Source organism: Asterias rubens, chromosome 19, assembly GCF_902459465.1.
Source record: "Asterias rubens chromosome 19, eAstRub1.3, whole genome shotgun sequence".
In the NCBI taxonomy this organism is placed as follows: domain Eukaryota; kingdom Metazoa; phylum Echinodermata; class Asteroidea; order Forcipulatida; family Asteriidae; genus Asterias; species Asterias rubens.
This window is the reverse complement of record NC_047080.1, coordinates 6,575,822-6,597,870: the sequence shown is the minus strand read 5'-3', so window position 1 is coordinate 6,597,870 and position 22,049 is coordinate 6,575,822. Positions and strand designations below refer to the sequence as shown.

The 22,049-nt window shown below is 38.1% G+C and overlaps 1 protein-coding gene across 1 annotated transcript in view; it reads right to left on the bottom strand.

The window, feature by feature from the left end:
• Window positions 1-11,063: 11,063 nt before the first annotated feature.
• Window positions 11,064-22,049, bottom strand: part of LOC117303093 (E3 ubiquitin-protein ligase UBR4-like) — a 134,122-nt gene continuing 123,136 nt past the window's right edge. Inside the window, exons 105-111 of the mRNA XM_033787171.1 lie at window positions 21,869-22,002; window positions 21,298-21,423; window positions 19,555-19,749; window positions 18,034-18,258; window positions 15,405-15,588; window positions 13,989-14,055; window positions 11,064-13,220 (exon numbers count right to left, since the gene is read on the bottom strand). Of these exons, the coding sequence (XP_033643062.1) occupies window positions 13,156-13,220; window positions 13,989-14,055; window positions 15,405-15,588; window positions 18,034-18,258; window positions 19,555-19,749; window positions 21,298-21,423; window positions 21,869-22,002 (996 nt within the window). The 3' untranslated portion in view covers window positions 11,064-13,155. The remainder of the gene's footprint in view (window positions 13,221-13,988; window positions 14,056-15,404; window positions 15,589-18,033; window positions 18,259-19,554; window positions 19,750-21,297; window positions 21,424-21,868; window positions 22,003-22,049) is intronic.

Sequence of the window (22,049 nt, the reverse complement as noted above, 5' to 3'; positions counted from 1 at the left end):
TTTTTTAGCAGTTTGGCAGAATTGATTAATTGACAGAATATCATTAATTTCATAACAAACTTTCAGTTATAATTTCTTTCTACATTTCTTGTAAGCCTAAGGATCACCAAGGCCCAATAATTAATGCAGAAAATACTGCTTAGCAGTGGGCCACCAGTTGCAACAATGTAAACTTTTCAATTTTTGGCTGGCAACTAGTTCCTGTTTAGCAAATTTTTATCTGTGCTTACCAAGTTTGTACGCTTACAGGCTTTATGAAATTGATTGCATCAAGCTAACTATTTGACTCTGAAATCTTCACATTTTATTTTTATTTTTGTAAACTGGATGTTAGCACCAGTAGAATGGTTAGAGCTACTTTTTAAACCTGTGTGACTCTAAGGATGGTGGTTTCAGAAATTTGCCAAACACAGTTGTAGTTTTACAAATAAAAAAACTAGTATTGTTATAAGATAACACTTTTGATGAGTACAAGTATGACGAGTATTTTGTGAGTACATATGAAAATGCAAAAACAACAATAATGTGCTTGAGTACAATTCCAAGAATTACAAATTTGCTGCCTATCAATCAATCAAACAAATAAATCAATCAGTAAATCCATCCACCAATTAGTTAATCAATTAATTAATCAACCAATCAAGTCAAAAGTCTTTTATAAGGTGCCAAGATCAATAAGTTTGTTCTAAGGCGCTGAGGCACAGTTGAATGGTTAGTAAGCCTGCTGGAACAGGTGAGCTTTAAGGAGTGTCTTGAATGAGGTGAGTGAGCTGCCCTTTCTGATCTGTGTAGGAAGCTTGTTCCCACACCTTCGGGCCAAATACAGGTAGTCATCTCTCTGCAAGCGTTGAATAATAGCAAGTTTTTTGGCTCAACAAAAAGGGAACAAGAGGAACACGTACGAAGATATCTTCGTTGAGATCTCAATTTGAGCAGAGAGAAAATGTGCGATTACTTTTGAAGCTGACGTACAAGTGTGCCAATTGTGACTTTTTGAAATCAAAACATAAAAACATGAGACAGTGATTACCGTTGCCTAATTTTGATTATTCAATGGTTTTATTTGGTTTTATTCAATTTATGTTGTTGAATTTGTTCTTAGCATGCACACATTTTCAGAACAATGGATTAACATGATTAGTACAATGGGCCAACTTTGTTGTATCGTAAACTCGGGTGTGATCCCTGGCTACTTGGCAGTTAACGGTTGCATAGAGCGCCCGCACGTTAATCCGGAGGTCGTTTAAATTAAAATTCCGCTCTATAGTCAAATTTTCTTTTTTAAATCTCAAATTATTATTTTTGTGGGCAAGTTCGAAGGATTTGGTAGTGATTAGCAATTACTGACCCAGTAGATTTAAGCCTTGATTTGTAAGTACACCACTTTCTGTTATTGAAGGTTACAGCATGTACATGTACACAATGTAGGAGCTATTTGGGTTAAAAACCTTTGCAAGGAGCCGCTTAACTCATTTCTTCACTAGTTGTGTGTAGGTCGATTGAAGACTTCTTGTAACAGGGGAGGATGTGGTTGATGTAGTTTTACTATCAAATTAAGTTTTGTTTGATTAACAACTGTGTAAAGCAACAAATTTAGCTGTTTGTTTCTGCGCGTCTGAATGGAATGTGGTTTTTATGCACTGATGGAAGAATAAATCTATTAAAACATGTGCCTGCATTATGCTGTTAACCAAAGTTACCATAAACGGTTATTCTAATTAATAAGTTGGAAAAAGGAATAAGTTGCAGCATTTCTTTTTTAAACAAAATATATAACTTTAGATAATTGTTTGAGAATACTTTGAAAATCATGTTTTGTAAAAAATCACCCTTTTTTGCTCTAGCCATGCATTAAACCAAACTATAACACACCTCTTGCTAGTTCTGGATTCTGGTTGGCTGAAACATGGTCAAGTAGGCTGAACTAATATAGTCTAGTGATCGCGCGCGCATGTTTTGCGGGCTCGGGCAATAGTCTTTTAATTTTTGACTGGTTACAGCACCCTCTCTTGACATGAACTGTGAACAGCAACTAAAAAAACGAATCTGCGGAGAGTAAATGCATTCCTTTCTTTTCCAAGTTTCTTTTCTTACTTCACATATTTAAGATGAGGTGTATTATAAAACATATATTGGCTGGCATAATGTGGTAAATAGTGCACGTCTATCCCCCCTTTCAGGAAATAAGTCCCTCTTCTGGTCAATCAAAGTCCCACGGAGGAGTAGACATGCACTATTGACCTCATTGCCAGTCAATATGTGTATAATAATTAAGTCTGAATATTCAATAAATTCATTTTAAAGGATCATTACAGAATTGGTTTTGCTAGCAAAAAAGTTGCTGGCAGTGTAAGCACTTTATGTTATTCACCATATAATGCATAAACTGACAAACCTGTAGAAGTTTGAGTTCGATCGGCCATCTGGGTCACGACAGAATAGTGAAAAACCGATTACACATTTTGCATTGCATCGATGCCAAAACAAAAATGTATAAAACGCGCACTGAGCGATAAACTCCAAACGCAAAATAAGATTATTTATTTCTCATCAAATATAAAATTTCTGACAGAAATATTTCAAGGGGTATTTTCTACTATCATCATCATTAGACTATGTCAGTTTTATGTAAATCTGTGATCTTCACGATTTTTGTTTCTTACCAATTCTGTAACGTTCCTTTAAGAAACATGGTTATTCAGCAACAAAATAACAAATGTTAAAAGGTCACAAGAGCTCCATCATTCGAAACATTTACAAGTTGTTAATTTCAGAACAAATCCATGGTGGAGCTAGGAAAGTCGTTTTCATTGTTTTCACTACGTTTTTATATTAGAAATCCTGAAATGTTTAAAGTTATGGTATATGTAATGTTGCCAAAATGGACATTACTTTTGCTTCTCTTAAAAATAGCAAAGTAGAAAACCTGAGCATGATAAAACAGTACTACATGTAGTGTAGATATTATTTTGTAATTATTAGTAACGTTATAACTAAATACTCTACATTGTGTAGCCAGCTCCGCAGATATTATGTTGTTGTAGCAAAGCTTTTATCTACTGTTCCTTTTTAAGTAGACATTTATGCCGTCTAGTTTCTAGTGTGGATTACAAATTACTACACCATCAATAAAGGATAACAATTCTAACTTATACCAGGCGATCCAGATGCATTACCTTTGGTGAAGTTAGGCTTTTTCTAGAGCTAAGGGTAGGGTTGCTTCTGCCCCCCAAACCCAAGCCATGAAAATCAAACAATAGCTGGAGTCCGTTTGGTTTGGATTAGGTGTTTGCATCATTGGCGCTATTTGTCTTTAACAGAATTATAACTAAAGCAAAAGTACCTTTCCTTTGTCTTCAATGTAGAGATTATGGCTTTTATAGTTTTATGTATTACTTAATATTGGATTGCATGCTAATTTTGGGTATTTATGTTTCCTATTGCATGCCACATTGTCGCATCTTAAACATGCCCAAGGGGCAGGAAGTGCTTTGAGATTTATGTAGCTTGGCATAAAAGGCCTAGCTAGGACCCAGCCGTCAATTTCACAAAGAGTTAGGACTCGTCTTATCTCGAGTTAGGATGAGTCCTAACTTAGGATTAATCTTAAGGTCTGCATGCTACAGTGAAGTGTTGGGATCATAAGATTAATCCTAAGTTAGGAAGAGTTTTGTGAAATCGACGGCTGGACCCATCCAATTTCCCCAAAACCAACAACTTTTAGATGTGCCTCTGTGCATGCTGGCATAGTATATTTAAAAAAAGGTTATTGTATTTATCACTGAATAATGGATGTACATGTACATGTACTTGTATTAGTATGCAGGAAACAAAATGCCACATTTTATTTTTAAGAGCTTCCAGTTGCCAATTAACAGTATTTGGGAATTATGTCAAGAAATTTGTAAAACAAATTTGATTGTGTATTTGCATGTTTCATTTTTTTTTTAGACACTTTTATTTGTACTGTTTAGGCATTGAATCTCTCAGACTAGGCATTGAATCTCTCAGACTACAATGTAGATTTGCTGCAATTGCAGCGGCCAATTTCTATGGCTCTGCTTAAATTAATGTAAATGAGCAATCGTTTTCACTGTCTTAGAGATCAATGTGAGTCTGTGGCTGACATTAAATTCTGAACGTTAAATTCTAACCCTGTTACTGCAAGCGTGCATGCGATAATAAATTACAGCGCCCATTGAAGCTTTTGTTGGCGATGAGACAGTTAACGTGCTTGTGTAATAACTTAGTGAGATTTTATGTTTCCACGTCACTGACAGACTATTATCAGGATGACAGTGCTCCTTTAACGTAAGCATATTTCGCGTGCAGGTTAAGAACAAATTTATGCTTGGCTTACACACCAATGCCTGTAAGCTCAGTTTTCCATGCATGTGAAGCCATGAAACTGTTCAAATAACGTTAAAGCGTGGTTTTGTAGCATTATTCCTTAAAATTTGTGCAAGAGTGTTTCCTGTTTTGATTTCAGTTCATTTCAGTTTGGATTATTCAATTTTAATGAGCCTGCCCAAGATATTTGAAGCAACACATCTGTTTTTATTCTGAGTGATTCAAAAGTCATTGCAAAAGACAAAGTTAGGAAGCCAATATTAAGTGAAGGTGTAAATGCAAGTTACTCTTTTATGTTACACACTTAATGTACATACCTTAAGTTGCTAGTAGTTAACAGACTAAGACGTTTCTTTCACCTTTTTGTATATTTTGTAATCCTTACTGAATTTAACATTTCTTAACTTGCCAAAAAATAGTGTGCTTGGGTTTTGCTCTTATTTTTTTCTTGAAAATTCAATAAAAATTCTCATATTTTTCTGTAATGCTTTCTGTAAGTGTCAATAAATTGCATTTTTGTAAGAATAAGTTAACATTCCTGTAAATTAATCAACATTAATGAATGAATGTGCAGCCAATAAGTGCCATTAGTAAGTATAATGTATGTGTATAAGCCTTAATTATTCAGTAACCATATTTGTAATGTTCCTCTTTCAATGCCATTAATCAATACTAAATTTGAGTTGTCAAAAAGGTGCCAGACTAGTTTCCCTGCATGCACAGTTTGTTTCCTCATGAAACTAAATGGAACACTGACCAGACTGAGGGGCTTCAAAGTGATCATTGTCTATAGCAATGTCAAGGACCCAAAACTTTTTTAACAATGCACTTTGAAGTACCTTTTTGTTGTTATCAAAAACAGATGTATGATGTTTGTACAGTTAACTTGATTCTTAGTATGTGTAAGTACATGAAAGACACTGGACACCTTTTGTACTTGTCAAAAAGCAGTCTTAGAGGACCAGATTTAGACAGTTTTTTCATGTTGAGTCACACAAATTGCAAAAGTTATTGTTGATTCTTGTTTATTGGGTGGTTATTGATGACATATCCAAAATCGGACAAGAGTTTCAAGCCAGAAGTGACCTAATTTGCATATTTAAATTAGGGGGTAATTAGCAATCTTTAAGGTTAATTATCTCTAAAACTATTCATTTTATCACCAAGGTTTGTGTTAGAGGTGAATAGAATTCTGACCTTTATATTTGTATACTCGATTGACCTTTTCCAAATAAGTAGGTCAAAGGTCAAAGGGTTAAACATGCGTGTAATTGGTTTTCTCCACTCAAATGCATTTGCAGGCATAGCATGGCATATAATGACAGTGTAATAAATACCATGAATGAATTATTCGGGTTGAATGATTCCCCCTGTACCAATTGACCTCTATCAATGACATTCAATGAATTAAAATTCACTCAAATGACCTCTCTAACCAGCTAGGTCAAAGGTCAAGGTGTCAACTTCATGTGTTTCAAAAATCGACCAGAGCTGGATTGTTGCCCCTTTTCTCTGGTAGCAAACCTTCGGCCCCTCCCCCCAGATCATCAGGTTTCCATGTACATTGTCATTGTATACTTTGGTCTGCAATTAAACCCTTTATGAGTGGTACCTTGAATCATCAAATGTTGGGTGTAGTTATTTGATTGTGACACTTTGATACTCTTTGCAACTATGTTGAGTGGCCGAAAATCAAGGTTTATTCTGACTTTGGCTGAAGATTTACTACGTCATTGTGGTTTCTTTTAGGTGTTCGTAAAAACTGCAGCAGGGGTGGCCATAGTTTCATTATGCTGATGTATGTTATAGTTCTCTGTCGGTACATTTGTCCCTGTGTCCATGGCAAACGTTGAAGAAAACAGCCACCATACATAGACGATAGACACACTTGATGCGATGCCTGATGTCACAGAGATGGATATTTATTTGAAATACCTACATGTATCTAGCATGTCTAGGTACTCAATAGTGATTGCCGTCTCTGCCATATCTCACTGCATTGGTCTGGCACTGATTTGGCTTGTTGCTTTGTCGTAGTTACTCAGCTTCTCCATCTCTGTTTCTATCTGAGTCAGGCATCGTCAGCAGCAACTTTGTCCTATGTGTGTGCCTCACCCATCCTGCTCTCCATGTGTGCTTACACCACGCTCTTTAGGTATGAGTTGCCTCCCCGGTTGTTGCCTCCCCGGTTGCCTAAACCATTGTTGCCTCCCCTGTTGTTGCCTCCCCACTGTTGCCTCCGCCGTTATTGTGTCGACCCCCTCCCCTTGCCCCCCCCCCCCCTCCTCGTTGTTGCCTATACCCGGTTGTTGCCTCCCCAGTTGTTTGGTCCTAAGTTGTTGCCTCCCCCTATGTTTGCCTCTTCCTCCAGTGCCTCCCCAGTTGTTGACTCCCCTGATGTTGCCTCCTCTGATGTTACCTCCTCTGATGTTGCCTCCCCTGATTGTCTCTGCTATTGTTGCCTCCCGTTGCCTACCCTGTTGTTGCCTCCCCTATTTTTGCCTCCTGACGTGTCCCCAGCTGGTACCTCCTCAGGTGTTGCCTCCCCGCTGGTTCCTCCGCCTCTGGTGCCTCCCATTGTTACCTCCCAACCTGTGCCTCCCTAGTTGTTGCCTGTTGTTGTCCGCCTGTTGCTGCCTCCCTGTTGTTGCCTCCCTGTTGTTGTTGCCTCCGCTGTTGTTGCCTCCTCATTGTTGCCTCTCCAGCTGCTACCTTTCTAGGTGTTGTCCCACCCCCTGTTCCTCCCAACTTGTGCCTCCCTTGTTGCTGCCTCTACCATTGATGCCTCATTTAACTTCCTCAGAGCACTGTTAACTATACTGTTGTTGTGCGGTCATCTTCTTCACAAGAATTGTATCATGTAGAGCACCACCCACCATACACTTTCCCACTGAGCATAAAAGGTGACTGTATTTGCCAGCATAGGTCCTCTCTGCCGTCAATGGTTATTTGCTATACTTGGAAACTACCTTTGGAGGTTATTAGAGAAGCTATCGCCCCGGTGTTTTCATCACATCCTTATAAATGTAGCTGAGCTTCATCACAGGACAGACAAAGCCTTTTCTCTTACAACTTGCTGATGATCGTTCCATGCCAAACCAAACATAAAATGCAAGTACTTTGGCAAATTTTCTGATACACTCCAGTCTGCACATGCGGATGCTAAATCTCTCTGAAACAAGCTGTGCTGTTTAGGGCGCATCGCAACTAAGTGGTCTTTTTACATTTGCTGACCTTTGACCTTTGACCTAGATGATGACTGTATAGGTCATTTGGGACAGGGTGGAATCATTCAACCTAAAGAATCAATAATTATTTATTACACTGTCATGGTACCACGTACAATGCATTTGAGTAGAGAAAACCAATTAAACGCATGTTTGACCCCTTGACCTTTGACCTAGTTATTTGGAAAGGGTCAATCGAGTGTACAAATATGTTTTTTAGATTCTAAAGGTCAGGTTTCTATTCTCCTCTGACACAAACCTTGTCCATAAAATGAATAGTTTTAGAGATAATTGACCTTAAAGATTGCTAATTACCACCTAATTTAAATATGCAAATTAGGTCACTTCTGGCTTGAAACTCTTGTCCGATTTTGGATATGTCATCAATAACCACCCAATAAACAAGAATCAACAATAAAACAAACTTTTGCAATTAGTGTGACTCAATAGTCTAAATCTGGTCCTCTATCTTCTCACTTGGTGTATCTCAACATACATGTATGCACAAGATAACACACCTGTGAAAATTTCATCTTAATTGGTCGTTGAATTTGCGAGAGAATAATGGAAGAAAAAGCACCCTTGTCACACGAAGTTGTAAGTGCTTTCAGATACTTAATTTCAAGACCTCAAAATCAACTTCTTAGGTCTCAAAATCAAATTCAAATATTTTAGTGGAAAATTACTTCTTTCTGGGAAACTACATTTACTTCAGAGGGAGTCGTTTCTCACAATGTTTCTCAAAGTATGTTTTTAGGCTAACAGTGATTTCCAATAGTGTCCAGTGCCTTTAACAGTCATGTTTTTTCACTCACTCATTAGATAACAGTTTTTCTGACCACGTGAGAAAATGCAATTTCAGCTACTGATGTAAACAGTATAAATGCATTGTGTTTGAAACACAGCTTTACCAGATCGAATGGTTTTTTTCTTTTTTCTTTTCAGTTTTTTGCTTGGGATGAGGTTTACTGGGTTGAAATGTCCACTATTTAACTTTGAAAATATTAAAAAGGCAATATCTGATTTCACCAAATTGTAGGAGGGTAGTTATGTTATTGTCAAACTCTTTTTCCTTATATGAAAATAAAAAAGCCTTAATAATGAATTATTTAGTATGCTTTAGAGTCAGAGAGGAATACATGTATATGCTTGCTTTCTTCACACAGCAAGGTTCTTGTTGGCTCTACATCCCGGTCGTTGGGCCCCCGTGCCCCCTTGCAATGTTGGCTGTTATTGTGCAGTCTTCTGCGTTGCAGTCTACATTTTTCCAGTCATAGTTGTCATCATAATTGAATTGTATGTTCATTCGCTACAATGTACAGGAAAAAACAGAATGATGAACCCCTGTCAACATGTAAAATTGTTTTAAGTGATTTGACTTCAGCCAATCACATGACAGCCCTGTGTACAAAATGCTGCTGATTGGTCCAAGTTTTGTTAAACTGTTAATTCAATTGTTTGCTGGTGCTTGGGATGTATAAAATTTAAATGTTCAAACAGAAACTTTGAATATTAAAGACAAATTATTTATGAGTACTTGCCTGAATTTTTTTTAGTTCTATTAAGTTGTTATCTGCCTAACAAAACTTTAAATTTAGAGTTCACAAAATTACTGTCCAGTTTGAATAAAGGCACGTCCCAAATCCTCCACAATCCGTCCCTAACTTTAATGATATATTTGATGGACAGGGAATTGCACAGCTAAAGCCACCTTAATGAAGGGCACTTCCACCAAAGTTCATAGGTCCAGCATTTCCAGATTATCCTGCAGGATTTTGATTGATCCAAGAATCTAAAATGTCTGAAGTTAGAAGTTGTTTATGAAAACCTTGAGGCAGAGAGTGTAATGATCGTGTCCTTACAAATACTTTCTGGAATGTACAAATTTTTTGAGAATAAAAACTTAGTTTTCACAAAGAAAACATGACCAAACTCTCATAAAATGTTGTTCCTAGACTTCTTTTGTTGTCATTGAGAGAGCTTTTGTTCACCATGAACCAGCCAAACTTTGGCTGTAACCCAAATCCAATAGACCTTTATCACGGTGTGGTCATCTTGAGTTAAGTCCATTCAAACTCATTGTAACCAAACAGAGGCTGGACGAAACAATAGTCTGGTGCCATGCAAATTGAATGTTAGCATTCATTACTGCTATTGGAAACAGGGAACATGACCAAGATGGTGACAGTGTGATAAAGGTGTATACTTGGTCAGCCATGGGGTGCTGGAATATCTAATACAATGCCTCCCTACAATGCTGGCAGCCATGGGGTGCTGGAATATCTAATACAATGCCTCCCTACAATGCTGGCAGCCATGGGGTGCTGGAATATCTAATACAATGCCTCCCTACAATGCTGGCAGCCATGGGGTGCTGGAATATCTAATACAATGCCTCCCTACAATGCTGGCAGCCATGGGGTGCTGGAATATCTAATACAATGCCTCCCTACAATGCTGGCAGCCATGGGGTGCTGGAATATCTAATACAATGCCTCCCTACAATGCTGGCAGTCTGTCATGTCTATCAACAAAAGGACAAAGCTAAGGACAAAGCTTGTCCAACAAAAGGTCTTGAAATAATCCCTGGAAAAAAAGGGAAAGTTCTGAGCATGAAATCTAGGACATTTTGTCCCTCTTTGTATGGGGCAAAAAAAAAACGCAACACCTTGTCTGGGCATGCTAGCACACTTGCTAAGGACATCCATGGACATGTTTACAAACGCATTTATCAGACCTCAGTTATTGGGGCGAATAAATAAAAACTAGCATTTGCTTTTACTAGCCTTTTACTTGAATCCTTAGAAATAAAAGTAAGCCTTAATATTGCTAGTAATTGGTTGAACTAGTAGGTAAAAGCAATGCTTGAGGGACTCTTCTTATTGAGATGTAAATAAAACCGACATTTTACTATAACCTGTTTAGTTTCACAAGATACTGGGCCGTATAAAGCCAGCATTAACAAATTTCGATAAGTTTAAGATCAGGCATGAGAATTTGCCCAAATCTCTATAAATAACCTTTTACTGAAAAACACCATTCACTTGAACGGATTAGTAAATGGTCAGAGAAAAGCTCAATAGCGGGGTATTCAGGAGTATAACAATAGAGGCATGGACTCGCTGATCAATAGCGATTAATTGAAATGCAGACGGGGCAGTTTCCACTTAGTCAAGTCTTTCGATGGCGGCAGTGGCTATGATGAGGAAACAGCCAGCCTCTCCACGCCAGCACTCCAGAGATTGGTTCTTTTAGAGCAATTAAAGTACACAACAAATTTATAAGTAACATTTATAGTTGGATCATTAGGCCAAGGGAAAAATAACCCTTTAATACTGACCCGATACCGAGCCATATATGCAACACTGTTGTTCAAGTAAAATCTCAAGCTCCTCATACAGTAGCTTGTAAAAATACAAGTAATTGCTACAGTATGTCAGTACAATGTCGTTTTTATTTATAAATAAAAACGACATTGTACTTAAATATGTCTATAAGTGAAAGGTAATCCCGCGAGCAAAATGTTCATGCCTGATCTTTTACTTTTCAGTCTTCTTGCTAATGCTGGACCTTTTTTACTTGGTAAGTAATTGCTAGTTTTTATTTATTCGGCCCATTGTTTCTGTAACCGGTGTGCTTGTGTACACATTTTACCAGCAGTAACTGGTTAAAGAAAATGGACAAATTGCTGCAAATTGTACTTTCATCTCTACTTTGCTTTATTGATCAACATCTAAACATACACATATCATGACAATATGAATATTATGAAGACAAACAATGCAAAGAAAAACTAGTCATAGGTAAAGTTGATGCTGTTGTGCAAAATTAAACAATTATTGATTGAACAATCATTAAAAAGAACAACACTTTACTTTTAAAACAGAAACCAAACATTTTAAAAACACTGTTGAGAAATGTAGAGACTATGGGTTGTAATTAAGCTAGCACAAATACTGCAATAACCAATATTTTATCAGCGCACTTTGCAAACACCCTTATCCGATGGATATATTTTGTTTAAATGCTACTGTTATGCAAGTTTCTTTAAAATACTAAATGACAAATCCAATCCCAAGGGAATACTATCTTCCTTCACAGGCTTCCTACCCAAGTTATACGCTTTTATTTTACTTTTTGTCCATTGCAATATTGTTTACATTTAAGTTGATACAGTAGAATGCTATGACTTCTCATTTAAGATCAAATCCTATATCTTCAACGCCACAATATGTGGTGAGCTTAGACATTCAAATCTGTAAATATTTATACTTCCATCTTACAATATGATGTAATAACCCTTTCATGCAACATTTATTTTAGTGACAAAATGATCATATGGATACATTAATTTTTTACTCATTTTTTGCAAATGACGACGCCCAAAAACAGGTCAAAATAGCTGCGCACCTTCAGGAGTCCTCTTTCCCATTCTGAAAATTGTGTGGTCATTCAATCATTTTTTCTCCTCGTTTGACTACAGTTTTCTTTTAAGGGATTTAAACCAGCGTGAAGAGTTCCAGCCCATATTATGACAGCGCTCACTCACTTCTGTGTTTATGGCCCACAGAATAATGCAATTGACAGCACAGAATTCTGTGGTATTTCATGGTAAACATTTAATTTGTGTTGCATTTTCATCAGCTTCAGGTGTATTGACATACAATAAACCATGTATTCTGATACAGTTTGCCTCACACTATGCAAGAGGAAAGAAGACTCCTTCACCAGAGAATGGGATACTGTGATAAACACTCCCCATGCAATATTTACCAATGAAGTCATGCCATAGAACATGGAAAATATCTCACAATTTTCATAGAATTTATATTTTGATCATGAAGTTTTAAATATGTAAGGCCAGTGAGCTTTTTGCAAAATGACTGCGCTATACTTTACTACATTGAACACTTCAATCAGGTTATTTACTGTTAATCTTAGTTGTATAATAATACCAAACAAGTCTGAGTACAAGAACAAAGACCATTGCTATAATAATCTGCAAGGTTTTTCTTGGAGTAATGATTCAAAATTCCCCTAAATTGTGTTACCTTCATGAAACTATCAAAGCATAACAAAACAAGTTAAAACCAGAGTCTCTTTTAATTACCCTTACATTCAAACATTTTAAGTCTACGTATATTGTTGGTACTAACTTTAGAGAAATCTTCATGCTTTGCTATTGTTTATCAGACAAAAAAATCCAACTCAAGGTCTGGTTTAGTTCAATACTTCTGATTTTGCTTAAATTCTTAAAATTGCCTAAAGCTTGTTAAGTAATACTGCGTCATTCTTATAGTGTAAGTTCTCATGTTAAGATACATTAACGATTCTTTCTTACAGTAACGCAGGTTTCCCAATTAATGTTGTAGTACATGCAAGACTAGCAAGGTATAGTGACTTGTGACAGAGCAGTTTGGATTATATAATCACTTTAAACTAAAGCTACAAAAACAAGGACAATCAGGTGCTTTATTAATTAGTCTCATCATGTTAATGACTATGTTTAAACTATTGGCCATAACAAGGTTTATGATCCTAGAAACTCAGTTACTAGTTTCTGGAAGCCAAAGCTACTTTATGGAAGAGAGGAGATGACATCTGCCAAGAACTCATCCGGATTCTGAATGTCACCAAGCAACTCTGAAACACAAAGGAACAATGAATGATATCAAATAGTTATCAACATAAACGGGACAATCATGACAATGTTTGAAAAATAAAGTTACTTTGTAAAGTCAGCTTATCAATTATTGTCAACATGAGTAAAACATAAAATCAGTTATAAATACAGTGACAAAAGATTGTTTTGGCAGTTGAGACAAATGGGCCACTCGCGAAAAAAAAAAAATAAGGTCTGTATTCCTGTGTTACAAGAGTAAATTTCAAATTACAATTTTTTTTTTAAGACGGTCAATTTGTAAAGTATAAATCAATCATGCGCCATTTTTTTTTTAGCGCATGCCGTGCTCGCTCATAACCCCTGAAATTGGTTCATTAAAATATGCCAGAATCTATGTTTAAAATAGGTTTATGGCCAATCCTCTCTACATGCCTGCTCATGCATGGTTACAGGCAAAGAGGCATTAGTCAAAGAGCAACTGGTCCCCTCTCATTCTTCTTTGATCTTGTGATATGTCTAACTGTATGCAGTTTAGGGTAACCGTGTAAAAACATAATTAATTTGAAATGGAATCGCGACAAAATACTTGCATTTTCACCTGGCGCAATATGCATCCAACAAGCACCATACAAGCACTCAGAAGTTTTTAACAAGCGTGCATGCTAAGTAGTCACTTTTGGTAGCTAATCAGATTTTCAGTACATCCCTACCAGGGGTAAGTGACAAGAGGTTTTGACACTGCGCGCTGTCCATGGTAGCGAGGCTGAGACAATGCAGTATTAACTTACCAGCCACGTCACAGAATTCAGCAAAGGACTCACAGGGCAGACTATCTACCTCGTACCGGTACAGTACCTATTGACATTAAACATAAATGAGATTAAACTAAATACCAAGGAGAGGAAAACATAATCTCTACAGGGTCACAAGATCGAGTTTTGTGGACAAATTGTGAGAGACAATAGACCGATAACCCCTTTGTTGCTATGAAAGTTGCCATAATGTAGGACAGGCCGTATGCGCGTCTAAGCGCGTACATCAATGAAGCATACAATGTCCCTGGTTCGATCATAGATAAAGATATTCATATTTATAGCGTTGATTGTGACGGCACACCCACGCCCTTGCACACACTCAAAGACTCCATGTTGTGGGACAGGTATTTGAATAGTAACGTCATTATTCTATATGGTGTATGGCAAACAACATCTGTAGTGACTCAAAAAACATTATCAAGTAAACTTAAAAAGAAGCACCCAATAAACATGTACATAATTTATGGTATAATAATTGATATTGGTTACACACTGAGTGAACAAATGTGATCTTTAACAAGAGTAGATGAATAAATGAACAATAATTTAAACACAAACACTCATCAAGTTTGCCATTAGAATTCAAACAAATAACAAAGTGTGAAAAATGTTAAGTCAAGTTTCAATACTGAAGCCATTATATACAGCTTACTTTTATTCTAAATGATTTGGGGTTGAACAATGAAAAAATTACTAGAGCGAGATTTGAACCAATATCCTCTAGCTATCCTCTAGCTATCTATCAAGCCCTGTTGAACCAATATCCTCTAGCTATCCTCTAGCTATCTATCAAGCCCTGTTGGTGGTCTCCCTGTTTTATCAATATCTTTGTTCGAGGGTGCCAGTCAGAAGCTGTCTTCTGATTATGACAAATCATCTATCTTTCAGCTAATGTACATAATCCTAAAAAGTGCCTCGCATTGGCCTGAAGATACCTGAAGATGTTGAAGACATGTCTGTTTTAGATGTGGAAAGGCCAACCTCAGGTAGGGAATTTAACCCATGCAATCAGGTAGGGACTGAAAACACAATCCATGTGCAAGGTTTTATTCAAACTGTGGTTCACTGATAGTCAGGCAAGAAACCACTGATGATCACGAGCCAACCTGAATAATGGGTGCATTCGATTAGCTTCCTGGGTCGACCCCAATCTGCCCCCGGTACGTTTGAATAGTTTTAACGTCATTCCAGGGGCTCATCCGGGTCAGCCCCAAGTGCCCTGCTTGTGGAACGGGTCACTTGGGGCTGACCAGAGGTGCATGAGGTCACCACAAGAGGGTGAGTGATCATTCAAATAGCTCTTGTCAGGGGCTTACCCGGTAGCACCGCGGGGTGGACCCAGGGAAGCTAAACGAACGCACCCAATGAGTAATGAGTATTGTGACTCACCTCATCACCAGCTTTGAGTAATGCCTCATCATTATGTCTGATGTAGTGAGCCAATGATACAGGCCAGCTGGAGGCCTGATGAGGGGCTGGAGTCAACATCTTCTCATAAATAGCATCCAGTAAAGCAAAGAACACTAAGGCTGGTTTGTACACAGTGTACTCCTTCACTTGCTTATCACTCAATCTAGGGATTCATAATAAAAGAACAATTTTATTGAGCCGTTTGGTGCACAAGTTACATTGTAGCATAAACAGACAAACAGCTTCAACACAAAGTAAAATACACACACATGTAGTATTAAAGACACTGGACACCTTTGGTAATTGTCAAAGACCAGTCTTCTACATGTAAAGTTTTGTGATAACAATTAGTTTTGAGTAATTACCAATAGTGTCCAGTGCCTTTAAATCAATTCAATTAAATTTACCACGTCATGACAATCAACAATCAAAATGCAAATAATGTCAACTAAGTGATTTCTTAGTACTTTGTGCCCATCATACAATATTGAAGCAACAGTTCTGCATACATGTACAGTAAATAAAGTATACATGTACCTTTTAATGTTTAACTATTCGCTTGTTTCAATCCTATATGAACGCAGATAAAACAATTAAACCAACCTGTGAAAATGTCATTTCAGAAGGTTGCAGCGTTTTTTGTTAATCGGCTTATAATCCATAAGTCAAATACACACTCTGAGAAATGTATCTCACAGTCATGTTTACCAGATTCAGATTTTGGTTTTTTTAAAAGCTGTTACATTTGTCCATAACCTCAGTACTTTGATTCTCAAAATACTTAATACTATCAAGGGCTGCTGTACTTCTAGCCATGTAAGTTTTACATGTTTTATTGCCATTAACTTTAAGAGCGACACCCAAATGTATACCTTTTTTTTTACACATCCTCTAATAAATTATTTGGTGCATGGAGGCAACAAGAACAATTTTCAAAATGACGCTGTTGAATGAACTAGCACTAAGCATAGATATACAATATAATACCTAGATCAGTAGATAGGCTGCGCGCACATACACGGGTTCTGGCATGGGGGCAGCCATTAGCCTTGGAGAGTTGGGGAAGGTGGAGGCGCGGAGTCGTGGTGCGGGCAATGGCCGGTAGAGGGCGTTTTTAGAAAGACGGGCATACCACTACATAAGGTCAAGATAATTTTGGAGAGTCGGGGAAGGTGGAGGCGCGGAGGCGCGGAGACGTGGTGCGGGCAATGGCCGGTAGAGGGCGTTTTTAGAAAGACGAGCATACCACTACATGAGGTCAAGATAATTTTGGAGAGTCGGGGAAGGTGAAGGCGCGGAGTCGCGGAGACGTGGTGCGGCAATGGCCGATAGAGGGCGTGTTTAGATAGACGGGCATGCCACTACATGAGGTCAAGATAATTTTGGAGAGTCGGGGAAGGTGGAGGCGCGGAGTCGCAGAGACGTGGTGCGGCAATGGCCGATAAAGGGCGTGTTTAGAAAGACGGGAATATCACTGCACGTGGTGAAGATAATTTTGGAGAGTCGGGGAAGGTGGAGGCGCGGAGTCGCGGAGACGTGGTGTGTGCAATGGCCAATAGAGGGCGTTTTCAGAAAGACGGGCATAGCACCACAAGTGGTCAAGATTGTGGAGAGTCGGGGAAGTGGAGGCGCGGAGTCGCGGAGTCGTGGTGCGGGCAATGACCGATAGAGGGCGTTTTCAGAAAGACGGGCATAGCACTACAAGTGGTCAAGATTGTGGAGAGTCGGGGAAGTGGAGGCGCGGAGTCGCGAAGTCGTGGTGCGGGCAATGGCCGATAGAGGGCGTTTTTAGAAAGACGGGCATAGCAGCATTACACATGTCCAAGATAATTTTTGGAGAGTCGGGGAAGGTGGAGGCGCGGAGGCGCGGAGACGTGGTGCGGGCAATGGAACATTTGCATAGCGGCAAGAATATAATATAAATGGAATTCGGGCTTTCTTTCCCTTTAAAAAAATGATCCTTGAATGGGGAACATTTCCATAGTGGTAATAAATATAAAGTAAATGGAATTCGGAACCTTTCTGTCCCTTTTTAAAATAACCTTTGAATGGGGAACATTTGCATAGCGGCAAGAATATAAAATAAATGGAATTCGGGCTTTCTTTCCCGTTTAAAAATAATCCTTGAATGGGGAACATTTCCATAGCGGTAATAATATTAAGTAAATTGAATTCGGACTTTCTTTCCCTTTTTAAAATAATCCTTGAATGGGGAACATTTGCATAGCGGCAAGAATATAATATCGATGGAATTCGGGCTTTCTTTTCCTTTTAAAAAATGGGGATGGCAGCATTCGGTTCCCCAGTGGGAAATGAACAAGCAAACACCCGGAAGTGATACAATTTAGTTTGATAGCGCCCTCAAACGGTCACAAATATCACAATGATATGATACTACGCATTGTAACACGCTGGGACGACTGAGACTCCGTCCCTCGGCGCAGGGAAATACATTGTGACCGCGACTCCGCGCCTCCGCAAGAAAAAAGGTACCTCGGGGGTGCGGGGTATTCTGCAATTGTGCCATATTCTACATGTATATCTATGGCACTAAAAGTAGTTAAGTTATTGACAGTCACGCTACAATTTGAATGATTATTGCACTTACGTAGTTGCACCCATAGGGCTGACATGCCTGACATGAGCTGATGCCAATAGTTGCTTCAATACAACAATCTTAGCTTCCTTCCATTTGTCTGGTGGAAGAACTAGAGGGCTAAGTGCAGCGTAGTAGAACGGACCGTCAATCTCAAAGCTAGATTCCAACCACTTGGAAGGTGGAGACTTCAATAATGTAGTCAGATTCTTTTCCTCACGGGGTACAGAACGGGTGCTGTCAACCAATCAGGTCAAAGGTTAAAAATATAAAACAAACAACAGTCTACCAAAAGAGGGCGCTATTCAATATTACATATGCTTTATAGGCCATATTGGAATTGGCGTCTACAGCTACGGCTACGGCTATTGCTTAGGACAGCCTATACTTCAATATATGATGACGCAGAAATCTAGCTGTAGCCACCAAATCTGACACGGCCATAGATACAAAATTTCAAATATGTTTGGTGTAACAGTGTAACCTGGAGCCATTTCCCCCAATCATACCTCCGTAGGGAGATGTGTTAGTGCCCCTCCACCCCCACACACCCTGGACTATACCCCAAGCCACCCTTGACTCCTATTAATACGTCTACTTTATTTGCTGCACTTAATACAGAAAGAACATTCAGGCATTCTTTAATAGGGGCTTCAGGGTGGAATTCAGTTTTATGATGCACTCATTTTCCAAAAGATGTAGTCTTCATGAAAGTGGGGGAAAAATTACAAGGCTCTTAACTTCCGGTTCAATTATGTAAAACGATGTTAAATGTTAATATTGTTTTATACTCTTTTAGAGCAAAATTCCAAACATGACATAATCGGATAAAAAAAAAATGGGTCTTTGTCCCAATCAAAAGGTCAAATTCCTGCCGTTTTTATTAAATACCATGAAAACTCAGCAATGAACTTAAACATTCTCTTTTAAACAATATACATTCAAGTGCGGAGTCATGACAAAAATTACAATTGAAGGGTATTAAACACAGTGGCATTTATCACCATTTCAAACCTGAGCAAAGAGACTTTTGTTGAAGAGAATTTTGTTCTCCGGTTTAGTAAGAACTCTATCTATTGGAAAATAAACAAACGTCACAGTACTGAATTTGATCTTAAGCCCCTCTTTAAATGCATTGGACATGTTTGGTAATTGTTAAAAAACCAGTATTCTCACTTGGTGTATCACAACATATGCATGAAATAACAAACTTGTGAAAATTTGGGCTCAATTGGTCATCGAAATTGCAAGAGAATAATGGAGAAAAAAAACTTTGTGTGCTTTCAAATGCATAATAAAAGGCTTCAAGCCTGAAGCCTTCCATTATTTGAGTGAGAAAATTACCTTTTTCTCAAAAACTGGTTACTTCAGAGGGAGCCATTTCTCACAATGTTTTATATTATCAACAGCTCCCCATTACTCGTTACCAAGTAAGGTTTTATGCTAATAATTATTTTGAGTAGTTACCATTAGTGTCCAGTGCCTTTAAGCTCTATTTGGGAAAGTTTGCGTCATGTTTAATTTGAGACTCACGTATTGATGACATATAGAGCCATATGAAGCATATACGGCAGGAGATGTATGTTACTTTGTCTGCCTCCTCCACCGCTGTCATTACTAAAGGATCGTTCTGTAGCAAAACGCTGTAGTAATAGTTTGATATCATGGATAGTAGCATGGTAGTTGGGCTCATGGTGACCTGTACACTCTTGTAGATAGATGTTATGTCTGCACAAAGATAACAAGAACACAAGGTGAGTGATGTTTGAAGCTTTGCATGGTGTGAAGGGGAGGGAAAGAATAAACTACATGTATAAATAGTAGTAAACTTGCGGTCTCTCATAAGAGCTAGAGTTTGGTCTCGACGTTGTACTACAGTGTACTACAATGTATGGTCATATACAAGGCCCAATTTCATAGAGCCACTAAGCACAAAAATTTGCTTAGCATGAAATTTCTTCCTTGATAAAAACAGGATTACCAACCAAATTTCCATTTGTTGCACATTGCTTGTTACTGGTATTCAGCTGTTGTTTGCTTATCCTGAAAATCATGCGGCATTTGGTTGGTAATCCTGTTTTTAACAAGGAACAAATTTCATGCTAAGCACATTTTTGTGCTAAGCAGCTCCATGAAATTGGGCCCAGGAGATAAAGAACAAGGTGCTTGATTTGTCATTATGAAATTGTTGCAATCAAGACCCAAGGGTATGAATCTGACTCTGGGGGCTAAAACCAACAATGTGATGAAACAAGGAAAAATTTAGTTGAGAAAATCTCTGGCATTGAACTTTTGTTTGCAGTTACACCATACATCCTTTTGATTGTAAGCAGTTAATTCTATTTTCTCAAGAAAACTAAAATAAACACTACAAACTAAAATGCTGATTTCAATAACTTCCATTCCACTTTGTGATGTTTTAGAAGCATGGCTGCAGTACAGTTGGTTTTTCTGTTATTCTAAATTATCAACTGTGACATGTCTGACATCACTGCTACAAACAATGACCACAACCACAGGCAGGGGTGCTTAATTCATATTGTTATCAGGCATGTTTGTTCCTTAGAAAAAAAAGTAGAACAATGGGAGACTTTTTGAAAGCTCTGCCACTAGAGGGCAGCAGACCTACCAGGTAAGGGTGCACAACTCCTATAGCAAACAATGGTAAATGGTAAAAATTCAAAAATACTCAAAAAATATTTAGAAGTCTCTCAGCCTCTTGAAAATTAAATCAGATACATTGTCATACAACTAAACTTCAGATTTCTTCTCAATTTTTGGTAGGTCAGCATTTTTGAATTTTTGGTAATTACCCTAGTAGAAACACTCCCAAAAACTCATGCACACCGCTTGTTATCCTTGGGGGAACTCGTGTCCAGTACGTCCTGTTCAAGAACAGTTTGGTTTATGCTGGCATTGTGTTATGAAAAACAAAATACAATTTGGCTAAATCTAAATACAAAATCAAAAACACGCAAAACACAAGGTATTTGCTGTCAGTGACCGTTACTCATGCTTCTCCTATTCCTAAGTTGTTGACATTACCTGGTGAAGAGCGCCCTCTCTTGGTGATTGGCAGATAGTCTAAAGTTTCCCATTCTATCGAGTACAAGGGCTGACATGTTGTAAAGGCTCTAAAATACTTTTCAGGCTTTATAAACGAAAAATTGTTCAGATTTTTCCAATGGATAACAAATTTGAAAACAAACTTAAATAGTAAGAATATCATGCCTTTATTATGTTACATAAACAAAGGTGCAATAATTATGAGTATACCTTGCCAGGCAGCTAGCGAAGGCTGATTCAGGAACCTGTGGTCCCCATAATGGTAGTAGTCCATTGCACTTTGTGTTTGCATTCTGCAATGCAGCACTCTCCCATTCTTCACGACCACGGGCATGTCTGAGAAAAGAAGGAACAAAACAACTTACTCAGGAGGAGGTGCAGGAGGACAAAACCACAGGATAATTAGGGGCAAACAAAACAGTACAAACATAATATGTTGATTTTTTACAAGTATCAAGTAATACATCACAAGGCAAAATTGACTGGGTACATTTTAAAATAGTTTAGGGTTGTAATAAAAAATAAAAAAAATTCATAAACAATTATTAGACATGACTTGAATCTGTGACAGCCGGATGAACGTGCCAGTGCTCTGCCAATTGAATCATCTAACGTTATGTTGGCAGTCTCCATTCAAACTGCATAGCAAGGAATCACACCAGAATGTACAAACCCTTTCCTTCCTCTCTTTTTTTAATCCAATTGTCAGGATTTTAATTCTGTTGATAATATTAAAAATAATGTATTTTCAAACACATTTACAATTAGAGAAGAGCTTTACCTGACAGCAGCCATATGACAGTCATAATGCACAATATTGAAGTGAGACACTGTACTGTAGCCTTGTGTCTTACGTGACTTTGTCTCATATTCCTCCAATGGATGGCACTTTGTGAATGTGTAGATCCCAAGAACCTGACAATATCAAGAAAGAAAAAGTACCAGTCAAGCTATTACCCAAG